We start from the raw sequence: 13767 nt of genomic DNA, 5'->3' as shown, positions 1-13767 counted from the left end.
TAGTTGGGTTTATTACGCTGTTTTATGTCTTATGCACTTAACGAAAACGTCTTATACCTAATAAACTGCCCTCAATGCTAATTTCACCAGTAGGTAAATATTGAAAAATTAGAAGTGAGTGGGCCTCTCCCCACTGCATCTGTATCTTGTAATAGAAGACCACCTTTCTTATATTGTGGTAGGTATTAGGACTACTGGGAATTGATGTCATATGACTTTATTTCCACCAAACCAACCTTTTAAATTGTTTATAATACATTATTAATTGGACTTGTCTACATGTTTTTTTTTTAATTTTTTACAAAGTATGCTTTAATGTCAGAGAGCCAACACATACAGACCTGATAAAGGACGATAATAAGATATGCCAATGACTTCTGGTCAATATCAATGTAATGTTACAATATCGCCTGGCTGTTGACACAAGAATGATTCAGGAGACGTGAGGACCAACCCAACAAACACAGTGAATTGAGTGAATGTTAACGATCGTTCACCATCGTATAAAGTGAAACGCGCACACCATTTCCTTTTTTTTAATTTTAGTTAAGTACATTGTTCAAGAGGCTAGAAAGTGACCCATAAATGGACGAGTTATTTTGAGCGTTTTTGGTCGAGTCATCAAAGTGCTTTTCACGATTACTGTGAGGAAATTAATTCAAAAATTATATATTTTATAATCATTTTGCGAGAGATGACCATTTCCTATTCTCACCTACTTTAACTGAAATTACAAAACAACCAACCTTGCAGTCAATTTAATTTCTGTATGCCTAACCAAACTAAGCATTTACATTATTTTTTCTAGATTTATTCATTTTTTACATTTAAAAATTCATCTAAATACAAAAATAACAACTATCAAATTTTTTTTAATCAAAAATAAACAGTCACCGATTGGGTATTTTCTCCCGTTTCGACGCTGGTTGCCAATTGTTAGTTACCAAACGGCACCAAAGGCTATAAAAATAATCCCCAATTTCATTTATAGTATACATTTCTTATTTTAAATGTATTAAAATCTTTACAATGAACTTGGTGCGCTGAGCTTGGTTGAGTGTCAACCAATCAGTAAGTGGAAAGTAAAAGTGTAGTACAATATATGTAGTACAACTAAAAATTGTTGGTCTTTTGGGTCAGGTGGACAACTAAGCGCTACTTTCAAGTCAAGATTTAAACCATCTATTGCCACATTTCCGAGCAGCGGCGTGAACAATTAATTTCCTACAATCATGGTCAACCTACAACAACTAGTTATGAAAGATAAATAAAACCTCTTTAAATGCACTTGATTATTACATTTAATTAGTCATCGCCGATAAAGCGGAGAATTAATGTCAGTCGGAAATTAGATGCGGAAGTATTCTAATATTGTAGACCATGCATGCCATAAATAATTTAACAACTCTTCGTTGTCAACACTAAAAATGAACATGAATGTTACTAATAAACTAATAATGGTAACATAATCATTTTTATTTAGTGAATACATAAGGTTGCTCCTGCTGTTGAATCACCTGTATGTTAATTACCTGCAAGTACTATACTTGTTTCATCCAAAAATTACGCGCCTAGTGAAATTTAAAGCTATGCTTAAACTGTTATCTCAATAAGCACGTGCTCGTAAATGTCAGTTTACTGCAGCTATTAAATTTTTATTGTGTCATTATGTCATCTCCGTACACTGTGTTACCCTCAAACATACAATTATATAAGCGTCTCATCTGTGATTATGATAGATATAATATTACATAGAATTATGCAAAACTAAGACAGAATATTACGTTAAATTATATTGTAAGTAATTCAGCATTAAATAAGCTTACAACCCACATATATCAATAATAAGGGAGTGAAGGGAGGGAAGGGGATACCTAGGCCTTTTTTTATTAGTCAAAACCTTTGTAACAGGACTTATGACCTGACTAAGTACTTTAAAACCCCTAAGGAGGGAGGATGAAAACGGAATTGTGAGTTTGTAACGACTTCTACTCTACTTCAACATAACTGGACAGATATATTTTTATAATACACGCTTTTATTGCTGATCCCCTCATTTGTATGTACCAAGTACTTTCCGAGACCTTTCTAATGAATCTACACTTGATTTGTTTCTATCTAGGAGTTCCGTTTGCTACCTTCAGACTGCATTAGAAGATAAATAATAATAATAATTACATTTAGAGTAAATTGTCTTATTACAAGGGGCCTCTACGTGTTGGCTTCGGCCCCACGCACGCCTTCTAAATGTCCGGGACCCCATGGTCCCGAGATCAAATATCAAACATTTATTCAGCAAATAGGCCACAGGGGCACTTTTACATGTCCATTTTTACAAAAAAAAAAAATTAAAAAAAAAAAAACAATTACAAATATGGAATCGATGAAATAATAAATACTTTATTAGAGATGTATACTGTCTCTAAATGTCAAATTACACAAAAAAACTATGATAAAAAAATAAAACCATAAAATACTAAAATTCTTTACAGATGTATAAGTCTCTAAGTGTCAGAGATAAAATATAAAAAAAGATATTAAATTATCCTTAGAGATGTAGAGGGTCGCCAAGGCTTGAATTCAAAAAATTAAAAGAGACAAGAACCGAATGAAGTGTCTCACGTTAATGAGAATTTGTAAAAGACAGACATAATAATAATAAATATCTGGGGACAACTTACTCCGATACTACACTCTTACACCGATTGACCTAGCCCCAAACTAAGCAAACGCCGCGATATACATACATACATAAATTCATACTTATACATAGATAAGCTCAATTTTAGCATAATATTTCATTTCATTTCATTTCATTTCTTTATTTGCATTCAATACACTACACGGTATAACAGTATAGTACATGAAACCCCTGGGGGTGTGGCAAAAGATAAAAATTAATATTTACAGAACAGTCACTGATTATAGCAGTCAAAAAAGTCAGAGCAAAATATAATACATATTATTGGTCAGCATTAAAAACATGTTCGCTTGTATAGAAACTAGGAATTAAAAAATTACAATATAAAATAAATATAAAATTAATATAGAGCAGTATGGTTTTGAAATATGTCATCAATATTATAATAACAGCCTTCCAGTAGAAACGTTTTGAGGGACTTCTTAAAAACATGGTACTCTCGTATTTCCTTTAATTCGTTTGGTAGCCTATTGTACAAATTTACTGCTTGGTAGCGTACAGAGTGTTTAGCCACTTGCAATTTCGGGATAAAATTATTGCAAATATTTTTCTTACGTGTTTCTAAACGAACTTGTCTATCTTCCTCTGTTTCATGCAGATTTTTAACAAATGATGTAAGAAGTACATGTACAAACAAACTAGGTATTGTAAGAATTCGTAGCTTAACAAAAACTTCTCTACAAGAAACCCATTGAGGGGTACGTGTCATTGTCCTAATTGCTCTTTTTTGTAAAACAAAAGCTCTATTTATATTGTTTCTAAAACCATTTCCCCAGAATCGAATGCTGTATCTCAATTTGGATTCCACTAAAGAGTGATAAACCATTTTGAGATGTTGCACATCTATTTCATCCCTTAAACTCCGAATGGCGTAGCAAGCTGAGCATATACTACTTTCAATATCCTGCAGCTCATCTTTCCAACTAAGTTGTGAGTCAATGCGTATTCCCAAAAACTTAACAACGTGTACTTGATCAATCTGACTACCATTTATTCTTACAGACAAGTTATCTTTTGACTTCGAGTTTGCGTTAAAGAGCATAAGGTGTGTTTTATCCATATTAAGCTTTAAGTTATTTATACTAAACCATGTTTCGAAAGCACCAAGTGCATCATTGATTTTTTTATTAAGATCTACCATATTATTATCTGATATTATAGCACTAGTGTCATCCGCAAATGATACAACCTTCAAATCAGGAACATTCCGAGACATGTAGCTAACCAGATCATTAGTGAAGACTATAAAAAGCAGCGGCCCCAATACGGAGCCTTGTGGTACGCCTCTGGTGGCTCCGACCAATCCTGAATTTACAGTTATTTCTACATCATTTGTAATGCTATTGATTTCAACGTACTGCTGCCGATTTCCCAAATAACTTTTAAATAAAAGTAAAGCGTTCCCGCAAATGCCATAATGATTCAGTTTATGAAGAAGAAGACTATGGTCAACCATATCAAAAGCAGAGCTGAGATCTAGATATAATCCTGCTACTCTTTTCCTATTATTAAGTTCCATAATGACATCATCAATAAATTGTTCCACAGCATCAGTTGTACCTATTTTTCTTTGAAATCCAAATTGTCTGGTATTTAAAACCCGGTGTCTAGTCAGGTGAGCAATTAATCGAGATTTAAGTAATTTTTCAAGAATCTTTGAAAGAACTGGTAACAAGGAGATAATATTGCATTGTCATCGGAATGAACGAAGTAATTGTCGGAGCTACTGTTCATATTTAAGTTAAAAGATTACGAATAGTACACATATACGAGGTAAAGTTAAAAAAGTGTGTAAAAATGTCTTTAGTTACAGAAATAGTACTTACTTGCGTAATTTATCGACTAGCTTCTCAAACGGTTTCTCCCAAGCATACATCTTAATGACTTGGACTCCGTTCACCAGTTCGCTCATCACCTTAACCCTCTCATCGGTTCGCTGGGCTATCTTTCCACGCAGCACTCCCTGACGACTACTCAAGTAACCTAAAAATTAAGACCAGTTAAGATACTCCGTGTTTTAATGGCCAGTCACTCCGAGTTTTAACATTTTGTGGTAATAAATCTTGCCGTTATCAACAATAGGGTACCACTTTATCGGTCACTAAAGAAGTCGTAAATGATGCAATTAAAAATAGTATTTAATAACAACAGCATTTGGTAACAGGACAAGCCCATAACACAGTTTTGTTGTGGTTTTCTGTATCGGCAACTAAGATACTACTTGGTAACATATAGTGGAAAATGTTTGTCAATCAATGATAAAATTTGTAGCTGGTACGGATATACGTAGTTACATATGTGTTTTACAAAGGGGCAAAGTTGTTACGTACTAATATTGATATCCGAGCAAGCGAAAGATTCAAAAATTTAACCACGAGCATAGCGAGTGCTTCGAAAAATAGAATCGTGAGCGTTGCGAGGGTTAAACAAACTTTGGTACTGAGTGAGACACAAAATTATGGACCACACCAACGCAAGGAAAATACTTATTAATTTTAAAACATTACAAATGTAATCCAAATGAATGCCATTTATTATTTATCATTCAAGATTATCACATAAAAGGCAATTCTACAAGCAACATGAGGAAACAACTCAAAAATTTCATCTAATTACTTTCCCATTCTTGTAGATAAAATGCATCTATCTCATCAGTTGTTGACAAACAAAGAGAGCTTTTACGAGCTAGTGTGGTGAAAAAATAATTTAGTGTCCTAAATTAAGTAAGTTTAATAAGATTGCAAATACATACGAGAATAATGTTAGAAATTCTACGAGTACTTATTCACTTTATTTACAAGTATTTTAAATAATTTAATGTAATAATGATAGTTAATTGTAGTTGTTTACTTTGAACTAGAACTGTCTGCACTAGGATGACCAGCAGGGCAGCGAAGGTCGCCCACCGCAAGTGCTGCCACACCAGGTATGACACCACGGGCACCACAACCGGCATCACCCATATGTAGTGCAGGAACAGCGTCACCATGTCGAACCGCATCACGTCGTTTGACATCAGGTTTATCACTTGGCCGGGCTCGGTCTTACTAAGGCCGGTTCGATCTAGTTTTAATATCTAAAAAGTTCGATCATTAGGTACAATGTGAAGTAAACAAGTATACATTCATTTATTATACAAAAGAACATGCTTCCTACTCTGACGTTCATACTTATCAGCCATACCGTGTTAAACTGGTTTTTACGAATATCTTTGAAATTTAAACTGGGTTGTACTTATGTGTAATACAATAATGTAAATACTCGTAGGTACTGTTCACAACGATCACGTGGCCACGGCGTTCCAGTTCCAATAGCATTGGAAAAATGGTATCTTGGTCGTGGTGGTTGAAGTGCCATTTAATTTATGTATATAAACATGTAGTATAGTTTTAAATTAACAGGATTACGAGTGTCTCGGTGCCAGTATCAGCAAGCAAAATAAGATTCACCTTTACAGTGTCCTTAGCCATTGGGTAAACCCTGATATCCCACGTATCCCACGTAAGGTTACTTTTCAGGAATGCTCTACCGTTAATATATTTTTTAATTAGAGCAAAGGAAAAAAAACAACAAAAGTTATTTAAAACAATCGATAATAAAAAGAAACATACTGTATTAATAATTGGCAGTGTTTTTGACATTTTGTTCGAATGTGTTCGTCATTATGTCATTTTTTATTTAAAATAAAACCGGCCAAGAGCATGTCGGGCCATGCTCAGAGTAGGGTTCCGTAGTTACTCTTCCGTCACAATAAGCTAAACTGGAGCTTAAAGTATAGCAGATTGTTAACCAAGGGATGAACTGTGGGTCTTTTTACTATGAAGGGGAAACTTTTTGCGAAAACTCAAAAACAGCTAAACTGATCATGTCCGCTATAGTTTTTATTTAATGTCTTTCTTAAGCTCTACTTCCACAATTTTTTTCATATTTTTTTGACCTATGGTTCAAGAGTTAGAAGGGGGGAAACATTTTTTTATCTTTCGGAGCGATTATATCCGAATATATTCACTTTATCAAAAAATGATTGTTGAAGACCCATTAGTTTTGAAAGACCTTTCCAACGATATCCCCCAATATAGGGATGAAGCAAAAAAAAAATTCACCGCCACTTTACGTGTAGGGGAGGTACCCTAAAAAAGATAATTTTTTAGATTTTATTGTACGACTTTGTCGGCTTTATTGATTTATATATCCATACCAAATTTCAGCTTTCTAGCATTAACGACCACGGAGCAAAGCCTCGGACAGACAGACAGACGGACATGGCGAAACTAGGGTTCCTAGTTGACTACCGAACCCTAAAAAAAGACATTTGTCAAAAGTCAGAATCTTAACTTTGAGAATGTATTACCTGAGGAGCTACTAAAACATACAGACTGCTCCAAAGTAAAAAAAGCGGCCAAGTGCGAGTCGGACTCGCCCATGAAGGGTTCCGTACCATTTATGACGTATTAAAAAACGACGTATTAAATTATTACATTTTCGGTGGAAGTTTGCATGGTAATATTTTTTTAGATTTTTCATTCTGTTATTTTAGAAGTTACAAGGAGGGGGGGGGGCACACATTTTTCCACTTTGGAAGTGTCTCTCGCGCAAACTATTCAGTTTCGAAAAATATGATATTAGAAACCTAAATATCATTTTTGAAGACCTATCCATAGATACCCCACACGTATGGGTTTGATGAAAAAAAAAAAATTTTTTTTAATTTTATGTCGTATAAAAAAAACTACTTACTGGATCTCGTTCAAACCAATTTTCGGTGGAAGTTTGCATGGTAATGAGCATCATATATTTTTTTAGGTTTATCATTCTCTTATTTTAGAAGTTACACAGGGGTGGGAGGGGGGACACACATTTTACCACTTTGGAAGTGTCTCTCGCACAAACTATTCAGTTTAGAAAAAAAAAATTAGAAACCTCAATATCATTTTTGATGACCTATCTATAGATACCCCACACGTATGGGTTTGATAAAAAAAGATTTTTTGAGTTTCAGTTCTAAGTATGGGGAACCCCCAAAATTTATTGTTTTTTTTTTATATTTTTATAAAAATCTTAATGCGGGTCATAGAATACATCTACTTACCAAGTTTGCACAGTATAGCTCTTATAGTTTCGGAAAAAAGTGGCTGGGACATAAACGGACTACGGACAGACAAACGGACATGACGAATCTATAAGGGTTCCGTTTTTTGCCATTTGGCTACGGAACCCTAATAACGTTATTTGTTAATTTCTTCGTAACCGCTAGGTTGTTATGATACTTTGATACTGGTTCTAAATACCCTAATGCATATGTACATTTCGGCTTTGTCCAATGCCTAGGTACACAATCACAGAGCCCGTTTAGGAACTACGTGCGTCAATTGACCACTAACGGACAGAGATAAATCATCGGTCAATCGAAAACTTATAAGTAATCAATTCATGAAGTTATTACCTTTCGATACAATAGCGAACAGCAAGCTACTCTTATGCGCATACCAACAGCACCTTGACTCAATTGCAGATGGTTCAACATCAATGCCGTCATTACGCTACATACATTCATCAAAAAGTTGTATATATGGGCATTTCTGTATGCCTCCGGTGTTGCTTCGCCAGAAAAATAATTTATAAATAACGCTAATGTATATGGTATCAATGGCCTGAAAAAAGAAAGGATCTTGTAATTTTTCGTCTATATTCGACATGGTACGCACTACGCACATAAGAATAATAATTAATACACATCAGAAGACAGAATTAAAGTATCCTTTAAGTACCCCTATTGTAAATGTATTCGATAGCGAAACGTGACGTACGCGTTTGCGTTATGGGATTTTTTATGGGATTTTGAGTTTCCAAACAACAGGCTTGGCGCGCTGTTTCTAAATTTCATTCAAAATGAGACTTAAAGCAAACGCGTACGTCACGTTACGATATCGAATATATTTACACTAGGGGTTCAGAAGAAAATAGAATCAGTCGTGTGGAAGCACGGCACGAACATTGAACACAGGATGGAAGGTTGTCCATTCAACGTGGCAACGCGGCGAATGTAATGGGAGGGGCGCGGGGCGTGCTTTGCAAATATTTTTTGTGTGTGTTAGTTAGATTTAGGTTTTAGTTTATTTTGGGTTAAGATTTTTGTGTTTATTTAGATGGAATGGGGTGGGGCGTCCCGTATCGAAAAAATTGCATCAGAATACATTTTAACATAACTGGATCACTACAAATATAATGGGATGTCCCTGAAGTAGAGACAAATTTATTTCCATAAAATGTAATATCAGATAAACGATAAAAGTTATAATTTTGGTTGTAATATTTTTTTCTTAAATTGTTCGCGGCCCGTCACCTTTATACGGCTGTTCACGATTTTGCAGCCACGCCTTTGGCCATACAAAATGTTTTGTCAAAAAATTGGCTTTTGATACAATTTTTTGGTTCGATGTCACATCTATATGACTGAATGGAAATTAATGAATAGTTGTATGGAAATATTGCCTTCATGAACATCATTGGGGTTCGCCGGAACATTGGTTCAACAAACGTCAATAAACGCCGAGTACTTTTTCCAGTTAACTTTTATAAACTTTTCGTCTCTCTTTTTGCACGTTTCTCTTGGTCCTTTATATGTCTGGAAGTAATTTGGTTCATATATGTTTTTAAACCTAGATCGTTCCTTTTTCATTCTGGCGACACAGCTTTGATACTTTTAATTTACCCGCTGCCACTCTGACGGACGTTAACGGAGTCTTATTAAAAATCGATTTAACTCGGTTAATGATTCAAGGTAGCGTGATTGTCCTATTTCTTCCCAGAACCTTCTTAAAACTAATCTCAACCGTTTCTTCATAATGGCTTTTTATTCTATATATACTAGTTTGTCTAGCTCTTCCTTGAAGAAAGTGTTTGAATATATCTTTTACAGTACATATGGGGCTACTTTATAGCACTAGTGCGAGAAGTAGCATATTATGTTACTGTGTCGAACATTTAAAGGGCCATATGTACTGTAAAACGTTGTACGATACATGTGCGAATAGGTAATTCGCAACTCGTGTCGATTTAAAACACTCCCTTCGGTCGTGTTTTAATTTATCGCCACTCGTTTCGAATTTCCTATTTTTCGCACTTGTATCGTAATGTACTATTTTAACATGAGCCTCGTAAAATAAAGGCAATTTTGAAAAACCCTATTAGCAAGTGCTTCATATTCCGATGCTTAAATTTGAAAAAACGAATAAGCAATAACGAAATTCCCGCTTGAAATGACAGACAATGAAACCATAGAAGCAATGACACCAAAACTTTACTTTTGCTTAATAAAATTTTCAGCCGTAAGACTTTGAAAGTTGTCTTCCTTTACTTCCGGGACACCCTTTATTAAAATATCTGTATATTTTTTACTTTGAGGACAAGTCGTATCTTAGACCAAAATGTAAAGCATAAAGCATTTCAGCGATTCCGAGGCCGGCTCCCTGACACTGCGGGGTTGCGTAATGCATCGCAACCATAATATGATTTGTAGTGTTTAGGTTTAAGATATATTGTTATAATATGTACATATGTTAGTTTTAAGTTATTTATCTATGGGCCACTAGTTGCATAAAGATTTTCTTTCTTTCTTCTTTCATAAAGATTTTTCACAAAACTTCTAAGTTTTCCCACACTTTCCTTTAAAACAGACTGATTATGATTACTTACCGCTGTTAATCGTAAATACCTTTAGGATAAGACTTTATCTTACTATACTCGTATCTTAACTATAGCGTGTGAACTGTTTGCTCGCGCTTGAATGTGTTAATTTTCGATTTACCACTTTCACAGTCGATAGAGTACTTAAGATACTGCGGTAAAGAAATTAACATATCACAAAAACTTACCATAAAACTATAAAAAGTAATCCTACTAATAAACCACAGAGCATATACTCTAACCAGAAGGTTCGTACGATAGCTTTGGTTAATGAGGGCTTGGAGCCATTTCGGTCGGCATTTTCGAGCTCCTTTTGCCAGGCTTGTTCAAGTTGGTCCCCTAGCCGGCCCGAGTGGTCCTTTTGGCGAGCTTGCCATAGCTGTTCTACGGTGATACCCTGTTTGTAGCCTTTGCGGAATAAATCAAAGCTCCATCTGCGAAAAAATAAGAACGCTTATGGATCAGGCAGCAACTTCAATCGATAGAGTAGCCAGGTGAGCGGAAGTGAATTATCGTATTTGAGCTTAAATTTTCGTACCGATAAAAAATATATCGTATAAGTAGGTATAGATCGTGTCATTTATCTAATTATTTAAACTTTATTGCACGTTATAAAATTGTACAAATGGCGAACTTTACCTTAAGGCATTCTCTACCAGTCAATTGGGCCAAACAGAAACTCACTCACGAAGATGCGTACCTAAGAAGGTTAGATTTCACAAATCTGCGCGTCATGGTGCATGACACGAACTATACGCCTATCAAAAAATTAGCTTATATGTCCAATATACAAGATGGTCAAAAATATGTGCATTCCTGTTGCCAGGGAGGATTAGGGATTATAACGAGCAACTTTTACGGGGTTGGTCCTATAGTAAAAGTTGCTCAGTATAATCCCAAAACCTCCCTGGCAACGGGAATGCACATATATATTTGTTGGCCGCCTTGTATATTAAAAAACTCAATTTCCATCTACATCGCGCAATAATCAGTTTAAAATTTGAGCATTTTTGTAATATTTGTCAACATATTTGAGGAATAAAAGTGCAAATTCAAAGGAAATAAAAAAAAATGACAAGGTTTGACGCCATCGCTTACCAAAGAGCCTAGCTTATTGGGATATGTGCAAATTGTAGCTTATTTCTGAGTGGGAGTGTCATATTTTCCTTTAAATACAGGAGTTTTGGTTGGGCAAGGGCTGAAATTATCATACCTTTGCGTACCTTAATGGTCACTGGAACGTAAATCGGTACATGTTCGATAATGATCGTACGGTACGCCTAGCTTCCCTGACTAACAATTTTGGTAACCAAAATTATGATAAAGTATTGTATATATAGAGTGATTTAAAATAATTTCCATAAGTCTTTTGAAATTGTTATTACAAAAGGAAAACGTAAAACACACATTTCTTACAGCAATAAAATTTGCTCTTATCTTTAGGGCTACAAATAAATAATAACAGGCAGCAACTTCAATCGATAGAGTAGCCAGGTGAGCGGAAGTGAATTATCGTATTTGAGCTTAAATTTTCGTACCGATAAAAAATATATCGTATAAGTAGGTATAGATCGTGTCATTTATCTAATTATTTAAACTTTATTGCACGTTATAAAATTGTACAAATGGCGAACTTTACCTTAAGGCATTCTCTACCAGTCAATTGGGCCAAACAGAAACTCACTCACGAAGATGCGTACCTAAGAAGGTTAGATTTCACAAATCTGCGCGTCATGGTGCATGACACGAACTATACGCCTATCAAAAAATTAGCTTATATGTCCAATATACAAGATGGTCAAAAATATGTGCATTCCTGTTGCCAGGGAGGATTAGGGATTATAACGAGCAACTTTTACGGGGTTGGTCCTATAGTAAAAGTTGCTCAGTATAATCCCAAAACCTCCCTGGCAACGGGAATGCACATATATATTTGTTGGCCGCCTTGTATATTAAAAAACTCAATTTCCATCTACATCGCGCAATAATCAGTTTAAAATTTGAGCATTTTTGTAATATTTCTCAACATATTTGAGGAATAAAAGTGCAAATTCAAAGGAAATAAAAAAAAAATGACAAGGTTTGACGCCATCGCTTACCAAAGAGCCTAGCTTATTGGGATATGTGCAAATTGTAGCTTATTTCTGAGTGGGAGTGTCATATTTTCCTTTAAATACAGGAGTTTTGGTTGGGCAAGGGCTGAAATTATCATACCTTTGCGTACCTTAATGGTCACTGGAACGTAAATCGGTACATGTTCGATAATGATCGTACGGTACGCCTAGCTTCCCTGACTAACAATTTTGGTAACCAAAATTATGATAAAGTATTGTATATATAGAGTGATTTAAAATAATTTCCATAAGTCTTTTGAAATTGTTATTACAAAAGGAAAACGTAAAACACACATTTCTTACAGCAATAAAATTTGCTCTTATCTTTAGGACTACAAATAAATAATAACTGCTCGGTAAAGTTACTTGCCGACAACTTATAATTGATAGAGCGAAACGAATCCTTTCCAAAAGTTAACTATATATGATGATATCGAACATTTGATAATAGCCCTGCGTTATGCATAGATATAAATAATGTACCATTTGTCCCTTTCTTCACTTTCTACGGATCAGAGAAGAACGACCTAATTTTTAAGATCAATTGACAAAAGGTGACGTTTCATTTCTGCTGACTTAGGGTAGGGTAACATCTAATAACTTACTTTACTGTTTGGTATCAAGGGCCCCCCACGTTGTCTGTTCTCAATATAAATTTGAATACTCAAGCCGTAGCCATATTGCTGGTTACACTGCTTTGTATGTGTGCGTAAAAATGTCTATATGTGGGTTTTTAGGGATGTGGACTGGTCGAGTTTATTCATGTTATATATCGATAAGCGCTACTCAGCGGAATGGAATAGTGATTAAGTAATTGAAACTTCGATATCTTCACTAAAAATATGCATCATAGATATGCTAATGGATACTAAATATTTTATAACATCTTCTTCTTCCTCGCGTTGTCCCGGCATTTTGCCACGGCTCATGGGAGCCTGGGGTCCGCTTGACAACTAATCCCAAGATTTGGCGTAGGCACTAATTTTTACGAAAGCGACTGCCATCTGCCCTTCCAACCCAGAGGGTAAACTAGGCCTTGTTGGGATTAGTCCGGTTTCCTCACGATGTTTTCCTTCACCGAAAAGCGGCTGGTAAATATCAAATGATATTTCGTACATAAGTTCCGAAAAACTCATTGGTACGAGCCGGGGTTTGAACCCGCGACCTCCGGATTGCAAGTCGCACGCTCTTAGGCTAGGCCACCAGCGCTTATAACATACTTAATAAAATAACTCAATTCTTGCGGAAAACATATTTTAGTAGTTA

General features: G+C 35.3%; 1 protein-coding gene across 1 annotated transcript in view; it reads right to left on the bottom strand.

Annotated features, from left to right (window-relative positions):
* Positions 1–13767, bottom strand: part of LOC133521600 (ATP-binding cassette subfamily C member 4-like) — a 76410-nt gene that overhangs the window by 42951 nt on the left and 19692 nt on the right. The window contains exons 2-5 of the mRNA XM_061856646.1: positions 10576–10821; positions 8145–8352; positions 5552–5777; positions 4528–4684 (exon numbers count right to left, since the gene is read on the bottom strand). Coding sequence (XP_061712630.1) covers positions 4528–4684; positions 5552–5777; positions 8145–8352; positions 10576–10821 — 837 coding nt within the window. The remainder of the gene's footprint in view (positions 1–4527; positions 4685–5551; positions 5778–8144; positions 8353–10575; positions 10822–13767) is intronic.

Source organism: Cydia pomonella, chromosome 1 (genome assembly GCF_033807575.1).
Source record: "Cydia pomonella isolate Wapato2018A chromosome 1, ilCydPomo1, whole genome shotgun sequence".
Classification (NCBI taxonomy): domain Eukaryota; kingdom Metazoa; phylum Arthropoda; class Insecta; order Lepidoptera; family Tortricidae; genus Cydia; species Cydia pomonella.
The sequence above is the reverse complement of the archived record's forward strand: the minus strand, read 5'-3'. Positions and strand labels throughout refer to the sequence as shown.